A 13,245-nucleotide genomic window follows, 5' to 3' on the forward strand; every position below is an offset into this window, starting at 1 on the left:
TTTATAAGATTAAATAATAAAGGGATCAATGTGGAAATAAAAAGAAATGAAAGGGCCTGTAAGCCTTTTAGGGATTCTAGGGCTTTCCTTCATTGGTCGGATCAGACGACGTTTTACATCTTCTTCCTCCTTTTCTTCTTCTTCTTTCGCATTCGACAGTGTGTATTTTGGGGGTGAAATTGTGAGCAAAGAGCGAGAAAATGAGCGGAGCCGGTAAGAAAATCGCGGATGTGGCTTTCAAAGCTTCACGGACGATCGATTGGGATGGTATGGCTAAGGTCCTTGTCACCGATGAGGCTCGTAGAGAGTTCTCTAACCTCCGTCGTGCTTTCGATGAGGTTAACACGCAGCTCCAGACCAAGTTCAGTCAGGTTTTTCTCTCGATTTACCTTGTCTTGATCTGATTTTTGTCACTGCTGGGTTTTGGCATTTTTAGATCTTTTGACATTTTAGTATTCTGGATCAGGTGATTCATTCTCGATTTTTTTACGTTTTCAGATTTTTTTGGTGACACTCGCTTTTCTATTTTGTTGTTGTTGTTGCTGTTGCTGTTGTTCCCATAGTTGAATATTTTGTTTAAGATCTATTTCCTTAAGATGTAATTCATCAGTGAACATTGTGATTTACCTTTGTGTTATTGCTCATTTGCATATGAAATGTGGAGCTGTGTCTAGGAACACATTATTGTTGATCATGTTCTATTGGATAGAGCCTAGCTCTTTCATGTACCCTGATAAGTTCTACCTACATGCCTTAGTTCTTGTTTTATGTCTTGGTTTGTGGAGTGAATTATCTTTTTGGTTGATTTTAATCCAGGAACCTGAACCCATAGATTGGGATTTCTACAGAAAGGGTATTGGGGCAGGCATTGTGGACATGTACAAGGAAGCTTATGACAGTAAGTTTTATCTTTTTCTGCAAATCTTAATGTTGAATAGACGGTGTCTTCTTGTTAAACTTGTTAGCGTTTGGATGGTCTTGAATATCATTGCTGTTTGCAAAAAAAGCTTTTCCTTTTATAGTTTATCTAGTTTGTTTGTCAAGCGGAAGACTATTACTTCCCTTTATTCGATTCTCAAACCTGACTAGAAAGTTTTGAGATATATCTGCTCTGTAGTGTGGCTGAAACTGAAGTTCCCTTATTCTTTATTTTCTCATTTGGTTTGTGGAATTGTAGTCATATACCAAGGGAGACTATAAGAAACTAAGTTGTATCCTTCATTGCTGTTATCTGTTTGCTGCAGGCGTTGAGATTCCCAAGTTCGTTGATACTGTCACTCCTGAATACAAGCCAAAGTTTGATGCTTTGGTGAGCAAATACCTGAGAAACTCGACTGCTTATGTTTGTTTTCTTATAAGTTTCCCTTCTATAAGCTCTTTCAGTTAACTCAGTGGATGTTGTGTGCTTTGCTTCATGCTATATTTAGTTGGTGGAACTGAAAGAAGCAGAACAAAAATCGCTGAAGGAGTCTGAACGATTGGAGAAAGAAATTGCTGATGTCCAAGAGATTAGCGTAAGTACCCCCAAGAAACGAATCCTCTTAAAAGGAAAATTTAATTTACTGTGTAAATTGTTTGAACTCGAGATTCTGATATAATGATCATCTTATCTATGTGTTGGTGTAATCAGAAAAAGCTCAGCACCATGACTGCAGACGAGTACTTTGAGAAGCACCCAGAACTCAAAAAGAAGTTTGATGACGAAATCCGTAATGACTACTGGGGATACTGATCATGTTTCTTCTGTATCTCCGGCCTGGAAAAAACCACTCTCTTTTCTTTCTCTCTCTTCTCTTACTGTGATTTTGTGAGCCAATCATAACAATAATAAGGACACCACCATTCACTTAAGCAGTGTTGAGATCTTTCATTGGAGATCCAGTGATGATAAACCGATTTGGTTTTTAGTTATCAATTTCATATATTGTTTTGTTTTCATTCTACAGTAAATAATAAGAGTGAAAAGATGTCCTCAGTTTTATCTTTGTCCGAGTGTTCTTGCATTTCCTCTCGTAGTTAACAAGATGGTTAACATTATGGGTTTAACAGATACCAAAAATTAGTCAATTCTTCGGTTATCCTGTAACCAATTCGCGAATTCGGTACATATGTAAACGAAGTACGAAGACAAATCTGAACCAAGTCTGGTATTCAAATTTTAAAGAGTTGATAAGTGTGTCTTCGGTTCACCTCGAACCGGAGACAGAAAGTTAGAAACACACCCAGATTAAGATTTCCTAAAACACTGGAACTAATCCTTTTATTCCAGACACAACAAAAATGCCAAATTCCGCAATTAGCTTGAATCAATTTCAAAAACATGGAACTTCGATACACATTGTAGCGCGTGTAAGAGGTCGTATGCTTCTAGCTCAAGTCGAGAGCTTACTTCGGTTAACAAAGGTGAGTGAGATCTTCGATTCTGTACCATCCGTTGAAAACTCGTAGTATAATCGATTGCTGCTACATGTAATTTTTTCAAGCTTATTAGTCTCTGTAAGGTTTCCACATCTTCTAAGTAATCCATGTCGGAAAAAAAATATCGTGTAGGTCTATTCTGGTGCTTTGTGATTGTCTATCTGAAATGATTTCCAAATCTGCAGATGGTAATGAGTAGTTTGTATTCGGATAGGAGCAGAAGCAATCATCATTTATGACACTTGTCCAAGAAATATCTGGAAATCTAGGCCAGGGTGAAATATCTGGTAAGAAACTGAAGCTACTTTTTTGCTTTTTATAATGTAGAGAGTTCAATAAGTTACTGCTTGTAGTTGTCTGATAATTACTCGCAAAACCAATATTGATTAAGCAATGTGCTTAGAGCATAATGCTTAATAGTTAAGTGGATATACGAATCTTTATTGGTCTAAAAGAATCAAGATCCACGTGCTCTTCTTCTCCTACCCTCTTTGTTGAACCGAAAGCCAGGTTTTGGCCTATTGCTAATAATTGTATTTCAAACAAGATAGGGAGATAAGACCAATTTCTTCTTTAAAGCAAAACGTGTATCTGTAAAATGCATGAGCCAGATATTAGCTCCTAGTCTCATGTCTATCACGTGTCTTAGGCCAGCATGTATATATCAATCCAATTTTTGAGGTATATACCGTATATTCGTATAACTTTCTCGTTCCCAACTCTATAAATAGGTGATGTGTGTGTGTGTCCAAGCTCCAAACAAAACTATACTGCAGGGAGCTTCCCAAAACCTCAACACAAGGTAAGTTGTAACCCTTTTTAATGAGACTTTAAGCTCAATTTAATAGTTCAACAAAAAAGATCAGTTCTTTTGACCTTTGATTCTCTAACAACTGTAGGGAAACAAGATGGAATTGGGGACCTCATCATCTTCATCAGGCTTGGTCAAGGCCAAATCTGAGACACTCGCAGCAGCTCTTGAGTCTAGTTCACTTGATTTCAGCAATGATGGTGGTAGCAGCCATGGGAGCAAGCAGCATGTGATGGCAAGGACATTGTCATCGCCGAGCCACAGTAGCAGCAGCAAAAACAGAAGGAACACTCACATAAGGAAGTCCAAGAGTGCACACCCTGCTCTTGACCATGGTGGTCTCACTGGTGGTGCTGCTCTTAGCCGAGCCTCCAGTGCTTCCCTTGGAATTTCCTTCTCTTTCACTGGCTTCACCGTGCCACAGGAAGAGATGATTGCTTCAGAACGATGTAGCAACGAAGATATCTGTAAGAAAACCATTTTAATACAGCACCTGATTGAAATCTTGATGTTAACTTTGGAGTTTATTGGTTCTTGCTCCTCTATCCTTCATGTTTCAGTGGAAGAAAGTGAAGCAGCAACCAGTAGTGTGAGCAAGTTTCAGGCAGAACCAACCTTTCCGATATATCTGAAGGTAACCCATTTCCATGGATAGATTATTTTATGGGAAACATGGAAATTGATCGTTGTGATATCTCTATTTGAGCGCAGGCACTGATGGAGATATGTAATTAAACCATCAACACCCAAAAGTCCATAGAAATATATTAAATTTTGCTGCCATTGGTCAGTCCAAACTTCAATGCGTCTGTTGTATGATTGTATCTCATTTTATGTTTCCTAAACAAGAATTCGCCATTTCTCCCATAATGAAGAAATCCCTAAATTTTACAAGTAGAATAATCTTCATCATTGCATTAAGACATTGGAAACCTCAGTTTACCTTTTTTGTTGGTATAACTTTGGTGCCCAAAAGTCAAGCTTAGGAGGCTCAACTACCATTTGCTGGTTATCGGCAACATGTGAAGCAGAGCTTCACGCTGGACCAAAAGGGTATGGTTATATTGGCATTGTCTTGTATAAATCAGAGAGAATTTAAGTCATATTTCAGTGGAAAAATAATGGTTTTCTTGAGAATTCAGGCAAATAGGAACTTTTGCCTGCAAAACTTACTGACCAAATCAATTTCTTTTATGTGCTATGCAGTTCATAGATATCACATACAAGGTAACGAAGAAAAGAATGGCATCTTCATCAGAAAAGAGCATCTTGAATGGGATTAGTGGTTCAGCATATCCAGGGGAGCTTCTAGCTCTCATGGGACCTTCTGGAAGTGGCAAAACTACACTACTCAATGTGCTTGGCGGCAGATTTAATCAGCAAAATATCGGTGGGTTGGTTAGCTACAATGATAAGCCATATTTTAAACACTTGAAAACAAGGTAGTTAAAAGATTCCAGCTTGGTCTTTTGATGATTATGTAGATGCATATATAAGTGTACAGTTGACACGGGAAAGCAACATGGCAGGATTGGATTTGTGACTCAAGATGATGTTCTGTTCCCTCACTTAACTGTAAAAGAGACACTGACCTACACAGCTCGTTTACGTCTTCCTAAAACTCTTACCACGCAGGAGAAGGAACAAAGAGCTGTTAGTGTGATACAAGAGCTTGGATTGGAAAGGTACATTATCATCTACTACTACCGTCTAAGAACTTAGGAACTTCCTTTTATGGTAAAGCTAAGTCTTGAGAAAGGAATCTAATTAAACGATGTGACTATTATTGTTTAGGTGCCAAGACACAATGATCGGAGGGTCATTTGTGTGTGGTGTCTCAGGTGGGGAGAGGAAAAGAGTTTGTATTGGGAATGAGATCATGAATAATCCTTCACTTCTTCTCCTTGATGAACCCACCTCTAGTCTGGACTCTACTACTGCTCTAAAGATTGTTCAGATGCTACAAAGTATAGCAAAGGTTAGACATCTACTCTTTACAGCTTCAAATTCTTTTTTGGTCTGGATTTGACGATTGACCATATCCAAGTTCTTATCTGCTGGCATGCAGGCAGGGAAAACTGTTGTAACAACAATTCACCAACCATCAAGCAGGCTCTTTCACAGATTTGACAAGTTGGTTGTACTCAGCAGAGGAAGCTTGCTTTACTTTGGGAAAGCATCAGAAGCTATGCCTTATTTCTCTTCCATAGGATGTTCTCCTCTATTCGCAATGAACCCAGCAGAGTTCTTGCTGGACTTAGCTAATGGAAACATGAACGATATCTCCACACCCTCAGCTCTTAAAGAAAAAATGAAGATGGGAAATTCTTTCAGCGAGATAAGGTCTTCTAAGCCAACTCCTACAGTTGTATATGAGGTGAGACAATGATGAGATACCTTTACATACCAAGATAATTCAAACTACAGCGATTAAAAAATAAAATACTTATAAAGCTATATATAATAATGTTAACTGTAATGTTGATGTGGAAACACAGTATCTTGAGGAAGCTTACAAGACAAAGATTGCTGTCGTAGAAAAGAAGAAACTTGTGGCACCAGTTCCACTTGACGAAGAAGTTAAATTGATGATAACTTGCCCCAAGCGAGAATGGGGATTAAGCTGGTGGGAACAGTATTGTTTACTTTCTTTAAGAGGAATCAAAGAACGAAGACATGACTATTTCAGCTGGTTGAGAGTCACGCAAGTTCTCTCCACTGCCATCATCTTAGGTTCACTCTGGTGGCAATCAGATATTCAGCATCCCAAAGGCCTTCAAGATCAGGTATAGTACATGTTAATGGTCTCGAAATTAGCTGTAATTGATCATCTCTTATCTTGAAAATGGAACTCCCTCTGCATCTCAGGTAGGGCTACTGTTCTTCATTGCCGTATTCTGGGGATTTTTTCCTGTATTCACAGCGATCTTCACTTTTCCTCAAGAGAGAGCAATGCTGAGCAAGGAACGAGAGTCAAATATGTATAGATTAAGTGCATATTTTGTGGCTAGAACCACAAGCGACCTGCCGCTTGACTTGATATTACCTGTGTTTTTCCTAGTTGTTGTATATTTCATGGCTGGATTGAGATTAAGTGCTAAATCCTTTTTCCTAAGCGTGCTCACGGTGTTCCTATGCATCGTTGCAGCTCAGGTATGTCCATAAAAACAAAGGACATGATGAACAGAAATGTTAACAACTAATGATGAAAATGTTGTTTTAGGGACTTGGATTAGCTATAGGGGCAAGCTTAATGGACTTGAAGAAGGCCACAACTTTAGCATCAGTAACTGTAATGACTTTCATGCTCGCTGGTGGCTACTTTGTGAAGGTAAAAGTATTCAGCTTTCAATTTGAAGTTAAAAACTTTCTGGTACATTCTGATTATTTCAATATTATAAAACAGGTTTGGACAAGATACTATATTATTCCACATTCAGACATATTCAAAACTTCTACTTACGATGAGAAGTTTGCCTCTAATTAAGCCTTGTCGTTCATACATAGAGGAGTTTTTTCAACTCTAATGTGTTAATTGACACTCTTTTTTTTTTTTTTTTTTACTTTGGCAGAAAGTTCCAAATTTCATCGCTTGGATACGTTTCATGTCATTCAACTACCACACATACAAGCTCCTTGTGAAGGTACAATATGAAGAAATCATGAAAAACGTAAATGGGGAAGAAATTGAGAGTGGGGTTAAGGAAGTGAGCGCTCTCGTAGCTATGATCGTAGGCTACCGTCTCTTAGCCTACCTTTCTCTTCGAAGGATGAAGCTCCACTCTTCAACTTAAGTTTAGATCGATACAAAAAGTCATTTGATATTGTCCATGTGTACTTTGTATTGTCGTGCTTGCTTGTATATACATATCTTCCCCTTACTATATTTAGGTTTCCAAATTCATGATGTTCTCAATATCATACCAAAAAGTTCCCGGCAACATGACATTGGTCATCTTAAAGCTAGTAAGTAGTGATGTCAAACATTGTGATCTCTCAGTAAGGTTAACCAACTAACATTTAGCCCTTACCAACTTCGTACTTGGCTAAGATTTAAACCAACAACACACAATTTCTTACTTGGGCCTAATATAACTAAGTATCCAAAGAACACTAACTATTAAGTATTAAATACCACAAACCTTAAGTGGGCTTAACTCCAGCCCATCACTTTCCTTTTTTTTTCTTCTTTCTTCTCTGTTTTAGAGTTGTTTCTCCGACAAGTAACAAAAAAAAGAAACACACAAACATGAGATCTTGTCGAGTAATTCAAAGATGGATCTGATGACAAAAAAAAAAAATTAAAAGATGGATCTAACTGATTGGTCTGATTTAGCTGAAGAACTCTTCGAATTTACTGCAAACCGCTTATCCTCCAACATCGATGTCCTTAGTATCCGTAGCATCTGCAAATCTTGGCGCTCGGCGGTTATAATTTTCTATTCATGCAATAATTATAATTTTTTATTCTTTCCTTTTCCTTATTTTCTTGCAAATTTTTATTAGCATGTTCTACTTATGTTAATATACTTAAAATTATAACTTTTGCATGAAAGACTTGTTTAACCGTCCATCAAAGTTAAAAAGAGATACAAGAATCTTCTAAAGAGGGAATCGACAACGTGGAAATCCTGAACGCGGGAATTATGGACGCGAAAACCGTGGACATGGCTAGTTTTCCTCTTATGCTGATCTAATTAATCAATCGAAACGTAAAAAACTGTTAAGGCATCCTTAACTATGGTATCTTAGTAAATATCTTAGCTTAAGATTTGTGAAAAAATGTATCTTATATAAATATGTATGTAATATTGGTATATGTATGTATTGTTATATACATACTTATTTAAGATATGATGCATCATAGGTCATAGCTAAATAAAATAATGCATAAGTTTTGTATGGAAAAATGAAACTGTATGATGCATAAGTTTTTTTATGGAAAATATAATAATAAAAAATAAAATTATGAACTGTATTTTTCTTTCAATGGTGTCCACCGGCCACATATTCCCAAGGGTATATTCCAGTAATTAAAGTAATTACAATGCTTTAAGAAATTGCCCACAAGATTTAGACACAATTATCAAGGCTCATCAAAATTATATACACTAACTATCTTTAAAGAAATCTAAAGTTTCGAACTTTGTCTAATAAAAGAAAAAGTAATGGCAAATTTTAAGACTTGGGAGGTGAAAAGACCCAATCTTGATACTCTGAACTAAACAGAAACGAACAAGAGAGAAACAAATATTCTTTCCTCTTTTAATGCTCGAAAGATCCTGACCGTTGATCCTGGCTTTATGGGTGGATGGGGCGGCATTAACTACGTGGTCCTTGAACTATCGCTGTATGTCCAACACGCGGAATAGTGTGTGTGAGTGTTATTCTCCTTCTTCCTCTTCTTCTTCCCCAGAAAAGAAATATAAAAATAGAACCTTTTCTAGTTTCTCTCAACTTGCAGAAGAAGAAGCGATTTACACAAGGTTTTGCTGATTCCTTCTCACTCTTCTCTTCACTTGTAAAATCTCTCTAGAAACGTTTTGATGGGAATTTCATGTTGCTTTGATGCTTGGAATTGATATCAAGATCGATTTTGTTTTTAATCTGTTACTTCATTGAACTTGGTTTAGTTATGAGTTATAGAATCTACATTTCATCTCAAGCTGTAGATAGAATCTTTTCCTGCTCCTTATCTACTTTTGTTTTGCCCTCTCTTTACCAATTGTTTGAATGTTAAAGAACTAAACCCATATGCCAAAAACTCTCTAAACATTACGGAAACCATTTAATCTCACTATAGCACTAATAGAGATTTCATTCGAAAGTGACTTCTTTTGCCTCTGTTCCCATTTACAGGACATAATTTTATAGTAACTATGGAGCGGCTGGTTTCTCATCCTCCTCTCATGATTGTCTCAGACCTTGATCATACCATGGTAGGAGCTGGTTCTGTAACTCTCTTTTTTTTTCTTCAGCCAAATTTAAGTAAAGAGGATTCTTGATGCGATTTCACGCTTTGACAGGTTGATCATCAAGATCATGAGAATCTATCTCTTCTCAGGTTCAATTCATTGTGGGAGGATGCTTATCGCCGTGACTCTCTTCTTGTCTTCTCTACTGCAAGATCACCAATTCTTTACAAAGAATTGAGAAAAGAGAAACCTCTGTTGACCCCTGATATCATCATTACCTCAATAGGAACCGAGATAGCATTTGGTAACTCCATGGTTCCTGATCATGCTTGGGTTGAAACTTTGAACAGCGATAAATGGAACCGGGAAATAGTCTTGGAAGAAACCAAAAAGTTCCCTGAGTTAACTCTTCAGCCAAAAACTGAGCAGAGGCTTCACAAGGTCAGCTTTTACATTGATGAAGGTAAAGGTGAGGCATTGACCAAGGAACTATCACAATTGCTGGAGAAACGTGGCGTTAAGTGTTTACTTATATCTTTCATGTTTCGTTTTCTTGTGGGATCTTTGTTAACTTGAAAGTTGAAACCAATTTTTTTTGTGACGATTGTAGTAATGTCTTTACTCTTTCAGTTGGATGTCAAGATCATTTACAGTTGGGGAAAGAATGTGGATGTTATACCGCGAGGTGCAGGTAAAGGAGAAGCCCTCGAGTATCTGCTCAAGAAGCTGCAGGGTGAAGGAATATTTCCAGTCAATACTCTTGCTTGCGGTGACTCTGAACATGATGCTGAACTATTTAGCATTCCTGATGTTCACGGTGTTATGGTAATGTTCACTCATCAATCATCACAATCTCTCCATTCTTAACAAAAATCTGACTGGTTTTTGGCAATGTGATTTGCGAAGGTGAGCAATTCCCAAGAAGAGCTATTGAAGTGGCGTTCTGAAAATGCTTTGCACAATCCAAAGGTTATACATTCGACAGAGAGGTGTGCGGATGGGATTATTCAAGCCATTGGTCATTTTAAGCTTGGTCCACACATTTCTCCAAGAGATGTTTCTGAATATTTGAATCGCAAGACGGATATTTCGAATCCTGGTCAAGAGGTTGTGAGATTTTACTTGTTCTACGAGAGATTGAGACGCGGTGAGATCAAGAACTATGAGACATACATAGCCAGCTTCAAAGAGTCTTGTGTGAGTAACTTCAAAATGGAATCCATCTCTACGTCTTCCACCTGACTCATTCCTCTCAGTATCTTTTTCTTGAAACATTTTCAGCTCCAAGCTGCTATCTTTTTCCATCCATCCGGTGCAGAGAAATCTCTGAGAGACACCATTGATGAGCTCAGCAATTGTCATGGAGACAAAAGAGGGAAGAAGTTTTGGGTTTGGGTAGATCAGGTTCTGGTAATGGACACCACTCCTGGGAAATGGACAGTGAAGTTTAATAAGTGGGAACAATGCGGTAACATTCTTCTGCAATATGATATTTGATGTCTATGTGAGCCAGTCCAATGATTTTAGTAATTACATTGATCGTTTGTTACCTTTACCAGATGATGAACGTGAATGCTGCACAACGACTATCGAATTCACTTCGAAGGTATCATCAGATTCTCAAAGATGAGCTCGACCAAGTATCTTGAATGTATGGAAAATGAATTTGAAATTTCTGCAGGGAGGAGATTTGGAGTGGGAGAAGGTGGAGCAGATATGGTCAGAGGAATCAGACGTGAAGGATGATGATAACAGTTCTTGGATTCTCTAAATATTTTGGAGACTGTTCTTCTCTTTCACATGTCTGAATTGGTATGCACATTCTTCAAGATCTGTCTTCCCTTTCCCCATATAGGCATTATAAGTTTTTGAACGTTTCTTGGTAAATTTTAAAGAATAATAGTACTACTTTGGTAGGAGGTTTATGGGGAAAAAATATATATATTTATATTAAAATGAGGGCCCAACCGGGTTCGAACCGGTGACCTCTTGATCTGCAGTCAAATGCTCTACCACTGAGCTATGGACCCATTGTTGTACACCATGGCTATCTAAAACAATTTTATCTATAGATCATGGTCAAAAACTTTGTACTGTATATTCATAAGCTTTTGGAATATGTAAGGTAAATAAGAAAACCTAGTCATACTTATACATTATCATGCCAGAACTCCCTGCGGAAGGCTCTTTCAAATTCTTTTTCCGCTAAAAGTTTCTCGTGCTCTATCGTCTTCCGCAGTTTCTTGGATAGTTTCTTGCTCTTCTTTGATAATGCTTCAGAATCTGTATCCCGAGGCTTTGCCGCTTTTCTCTTGGCTGTTTTTTCAGAACCTAGTCCTTGTTTGTTATGTCTTGGCTCTGCTTGTAGAGGCACCAATATACCTTGCTCAGCGATACCAAGACCAGTACCTTCCTTCCATCCATGCTTTTTTAGGAGCTGAAAACCAATGTTAGAAGAATCAATAGCAGCCCATGAATCGCTTAATCTAGATGACTCACCCATAACGTTGGACACTTCACTATAGTGAGAAATTGTGTTTTCTGTTTTCTTCCACCTTCGTATACTTCCAATCCCCGTTTAGACCAGTACCTTCCTCGTAGGAGTGCTTCTGTAGGAGCTGAAGAACGGACGTTTCTCTCCGTCATAGAAGAAACAATTATTTTGGCAGAGTTAATTGAAACGAGGAACGTGAAACTCAAGCAATCGTGGAACAAAACAAGACTAGGAAATCCTAGAATTGACGAGATGAGCTAAACAAAATTGCGCAAAAAATAAAAAATCGCTTCGAGTAAAATTTTTAAAGAAGGCCTCGGCGTCTTTCTATATCCGAACTACACCGCCTCTGCCTTGCTTTTAACTTTTTTAAGTTTCAACCTTTTTCCAAATTTAGAATTCGAGTGATAGCAAATATATTTAGGTAAGAAATTAGGTCATTTAGTTTGAGAATTGTGAATGTAATGAACCGATGCTGCAATACACCTCAAACCAGAACATTTTTAGACTTGGAAACCGGTTCAACTAGTTGACAAAAATAAAACCGATTCAAATATTAGTTCAATATCTCTCTTTTTTTTTAATTTATCTAGCTGAAGGCTGAAGCCACACACACACACACACAAAATTCAATTATATTTTTGTGTGTCATATACTCATACTATATATTAAAGAAAAGTTAAATTAATTTTCTCTGGTTCATATATTTTTACGAAGCAGACAAGTTTTTCAGAAAAAGAAAAAAAAAGAAAAAAAAAAAAAAAAGAAAAGGAAAAAATCAGACCGAACCCACCACATGTCAGTAAACCCGTTGATAGAGGTTGTTGGAACCACATCTCTCAAAAACAAAAACAAAACCAAACCATATCTCTCTCTGTCTTGGGGTGCTTTTATTTTATGTTATCCTTTTGAATTTTTGTTGTGAAAATTATAGTTGATAATTTTTTGAAATAGAAACATTGCTGACCTTCTCTCATTGGACAAAAATATGAAAATTATATCATTCTATATGTGGACTTGCCAGTTATAGACTTTAATATTGTATATATCTGAGTTAATTACGAGATCGGTATTTAATCGGATGGGTATTGTCTAATACGGCATTTTTGTCCGTCCTTCTAGATATAGGCATTTTTCTATATAGTAGAATTACATATCTAGCCTTCTGTTTGCTCTTCCTCTTCTAGACCATCCTCCGATTGCATCGACGCTTCTAAACTCTCTCTCTCTCTCTCTCTCAGCTTTTGCGATGGGTGATGACGAATCTCAATTCTCTCTCGTCACTATGCCCTCCGGTAAAAGGATTTTTACTACGGCTTCCGAATTTGTGAACTCGATTCTGAAAAGAACATGATGATTATGACCTCCATCATTCACGGCGAAGCTAATCCTGCAATTCCCAAGGTATGTGAACGCTTTTGATTTTATATTTTGTCTTTATGTGTTTGTGCTTTGTTGATGGAGAAGCCTACATGCCATCTCAAAAAATTCAGATCTATGCTTGTTAGGTCCTCTTCCTCGACGAAGTCGGAGTTTAATTTCCATCATTTGTTGATGATTTTTTTCTGCTTTTTTGGCCGCTGTTTCTTCTCTTAGGAGGTCTGTTC

At 37.5% G+C, this 13,245-nt stretch overlaps 4 protein-coding genes, 1 long non-coding RNA gene and 1 other non-coding gene across 10 annotated transcripts in view; 4 read left to right on the forward strand and 2 right to left on the reverse strand.

Moving 5' to 3' along the window:
* The first annotated feature begins 117 nt into the window (after positions 1 to 117).
* LOC17884917 (ATP synthase subunit d, mitochondrial) lies at positions 118 to 1,983 on the forward strand. The gene is made up of 5 exons (XM_006291888.2): positions 118 to 371; positions 817 to 898; positions 1,245 to 1,309; positions 1,428 to 1,514; positions 1,631 to 1,983. The coding sequence occupies exons 1-5, from the start codon at positions 201 to 203 to the stop codon at positions 1,730 to 1,732; spliced, it is 507 nt and encodes a 168-aa protein (XP_006291950.1). The 5' UTR covers positions 118 to 200; the 3' UTR covers positions 1,733 to 1,983.
* Positions 1,984 to 2,296: 313 nt separating this feature from the next.
* LOC17886403 (ABC transporter G family member 27) lies at positions 2,297 to 7,129 on the forward strand. Of its 3 annotated transcripts, XM_006292313.2 has the most exons (13): positions 2,297 to 2,403; positions 2,604 to 2,705; positions 3,150 to 3,220; positions 3,318 to 3,696; positions 3,790 to 3,863; positions 4,436 to 4,671; positions 4,759 to 4,914; positions 5,024 to 5,207; positions 5,298 to 5,606; positions 5,728 to 6,015; positions 6,098 to 6,382; positions 6,453 to 6,560; positions 6,802 to 7,129. In XM_006292313.2, exons 2-13 carry the CDS (start codon positions 2,654 to 2,656, stop codon positions 7,021 to 7,023), a joined length of 2,364 nt encoding a protein of 787 aa, XP_006292375.2. In that variant the 5' UTR covers positions 2,297 to 2,403; positions 2,604 to 2,653; the 3' UTR covers positions 7,024 to 7,129. The 3 variants fall into 3 exon arrangements, with proteins under 3 accessions (XP_006292375.2, XP_023638491.1, XP_023638492.1); XM_023782723.1 differs by lacking the exon at positions 6,098 to 6,382; XM_023782724.1 differs by lacking the exons at positions 2,297 to 2,403; positions 2,604 to 2,705; positions 3,150 to 3,220; positions 3,318 to 3,696; positions 3,790 to 3,863 and adding an exon at positions 3,969 to 4,282.
* Positions 7,130 to 8,587: 1,458 nt separating this feature from the next.
* On the forward strand, positions 8,588 to 11,303 carry LOC17885460 (probable sucrose-phosphatase 3b). Of its 2 annotated transcripts, none has more exons than XM_023782815.1 (8): positions 8,588 to 8,606; positions 9,089 to 9,168; positions 9,256 to 9,660; positions 9,775 to 9,969; positions 10,051 to 10,341; positions 10,426 to 10,612; positions 10,704 to 10,750; positions 10,826 to 11,303. In XM_023782815.1, the coding sequence occupies exons 2-8, from the start codon at positions 9,109 to 9,111 to the stop codon at positions 10,913 to 10,915; spliced, it is 1,275 nt and encodes a 424-aa protein (XP_023638583.1). In that variant the 5' UTR covers positions 8,588 to 8,606; positions 9,089 to 9,108; the 3' UTR covers positions 10,916 to 11,303. The 2 variants fall into 2 exon arrangements, with proteins under 2 accessions (XP_023638583.1, XP_006291191.1); XM_006291129.2 differs by having other exon boundaries at positions 8,602 to 8,715.
* LOC17885545 lies at positions 10,849 to 12,139 on the reverse strand. Its single transcript, XM_023782816.1, has 2 exons — positions 11,644 to 12,139; positions 10,849 to 11,581 (listed from the first exon to the last, which is right to left on the reverse strand). Exons 1-2 carry the CDS (start codon positions 11,788 to 11,790, stop codon positions 11,294 to 11,296), a joined length of 435 nt encoding a protein of 144 aa, XP_023638584.1. The 5' UTR covers positions 11,791 to 12,139; the 3' UTR covers positions 10,849 to 11,293.
* TRNAC-GCA lies at positions 11,103 to 11,174 on the reverse strand. Its single transcript has one exon. It is a non-coding gene; the product is annotated as a tRNA-Cys (tRNA).
* Positions 12,140 to 13,048: 909 nt separating the features above from the next.
* LOC111830523 overlaps positions 13,049 to 13,245 on the forward strand; it is a 1,546-nt gene continuing 1,349 nt past the window's right edge. For both annotated transcript variants that reach the window (XR_002833933.1, XR_002833934.1), the window contains exon 1: positions 13,049 to 13,237. This is a non-coding gene — a long non-coding RNA (uncharacterized LOC111830523). The remainder of the gene's footprint in view (positions 13,238 to 13,245) is intronic.

The sequence above is a fragment of the Capsella rubella genome, unplaced genomic scaffold (genome assembly GCF_000375325.1).
Source record: "Capsella rubella cultivar Monte Gargano unplaced genomic scaffold, Caprub1_0 scaffold_5, whole genome shotgun sequence".
Lineage (NCBI taxonomy): Eukaryota > Viridiplantae > Streptophyta > Magnoliopsida > Brassicales > Brassicaceae > Capsella > Capsella rubella.

What these genes read in the sequence shown, in the direction of transcription:
- LOC17884917 (XM_006291888.2), top strand. Translation starts at nt 201, where the DNA reads ATGAGCGGAGCCGGTAAGAAAATCGCGGATGTGGCTTTCAAAGCTTCA. An exon ending in AGCCAAAGTTTGATGCTTTG is followed by an intron (nt 1,310 to 1,427) that starts GTGAGCAAATAC and finishes TGCTATATTTAG; the next exon opens with TTGGTGGAACTGAAAGAAGC. An exon ending in CTGATGTCCAAGAGATTAGC is followed by an intron (nt 1,515 to 1,630) that starts GTAAGTACCCCC and finishes TGGTGTAATCAG; the next exon opens with AAAAAGCTCAGCACCATGAC.
- LOC17885545 (XM_023782816.1), bottom strand. Translation starts at nt 11,790, where the DNA reads ATGACGGAGAGAAACGTCCGTTCTTCAGCTCCTACAGAAGCACTCCTA. An exon ending in TGAAGTGTCCAACGTTATGG is followed by an intron (nt 11,582 to 11,643) that starts GTGAGTCATCTA and finishes ATTGGTTTTCAG; the next exon opens with CTCCTAAAAAAGCATGGATG.
- LOC17885460 (XM_023782815.1), top strand. Translation starts at nt 9,109, where the DNA reads ATGGAGCGGCTGGTTTCTCATCCTCCTCTCATGATTGTCTCAGACCTT. An exon ending in CTGATGTTCACGGTGTTATG is followed by an intron (nt 9,970 to 10,050) that starts GTAATGTTCACT and finishes TGATTTGCGAAG; the next exon opens with GTGAGCAATTCCCAAGAAGA. An exon ending in CTATCGAATTCACTTCGAAG is followed by an intron (nt 10,751 to 10,825) that starts GTATCATCAGAT and finishes AAATTTCTGCAG; the next exon opens with GGAGGAGATTTGGAGTGGGA.
- LOC17886403 (XM_006292313.2), top strand. Translation starts at nt 2,654, where the DNA reads ATGACACTTGTCCAAGAAATATCTGGAAATCTAGGCCAGGGTGAAATA. An exon ending in CCTTTCCGATATATCTGAAG is followed by an intron (nt 3,864 to 4,435) that starts GTAACCCATTTC and finishes TGTGCTATGCAG; the next exon opens with TTCATAGATATCACATACAA. An exon ending in CCAAAGGCCTTCAAGATCAG is followed by an intron (nt 6,016 to 6,097) that starts GTATAGTACATG and finishes TCTGCATCTCAG; the next exon opens with GTAGGGCTACTGTTCTTCAT.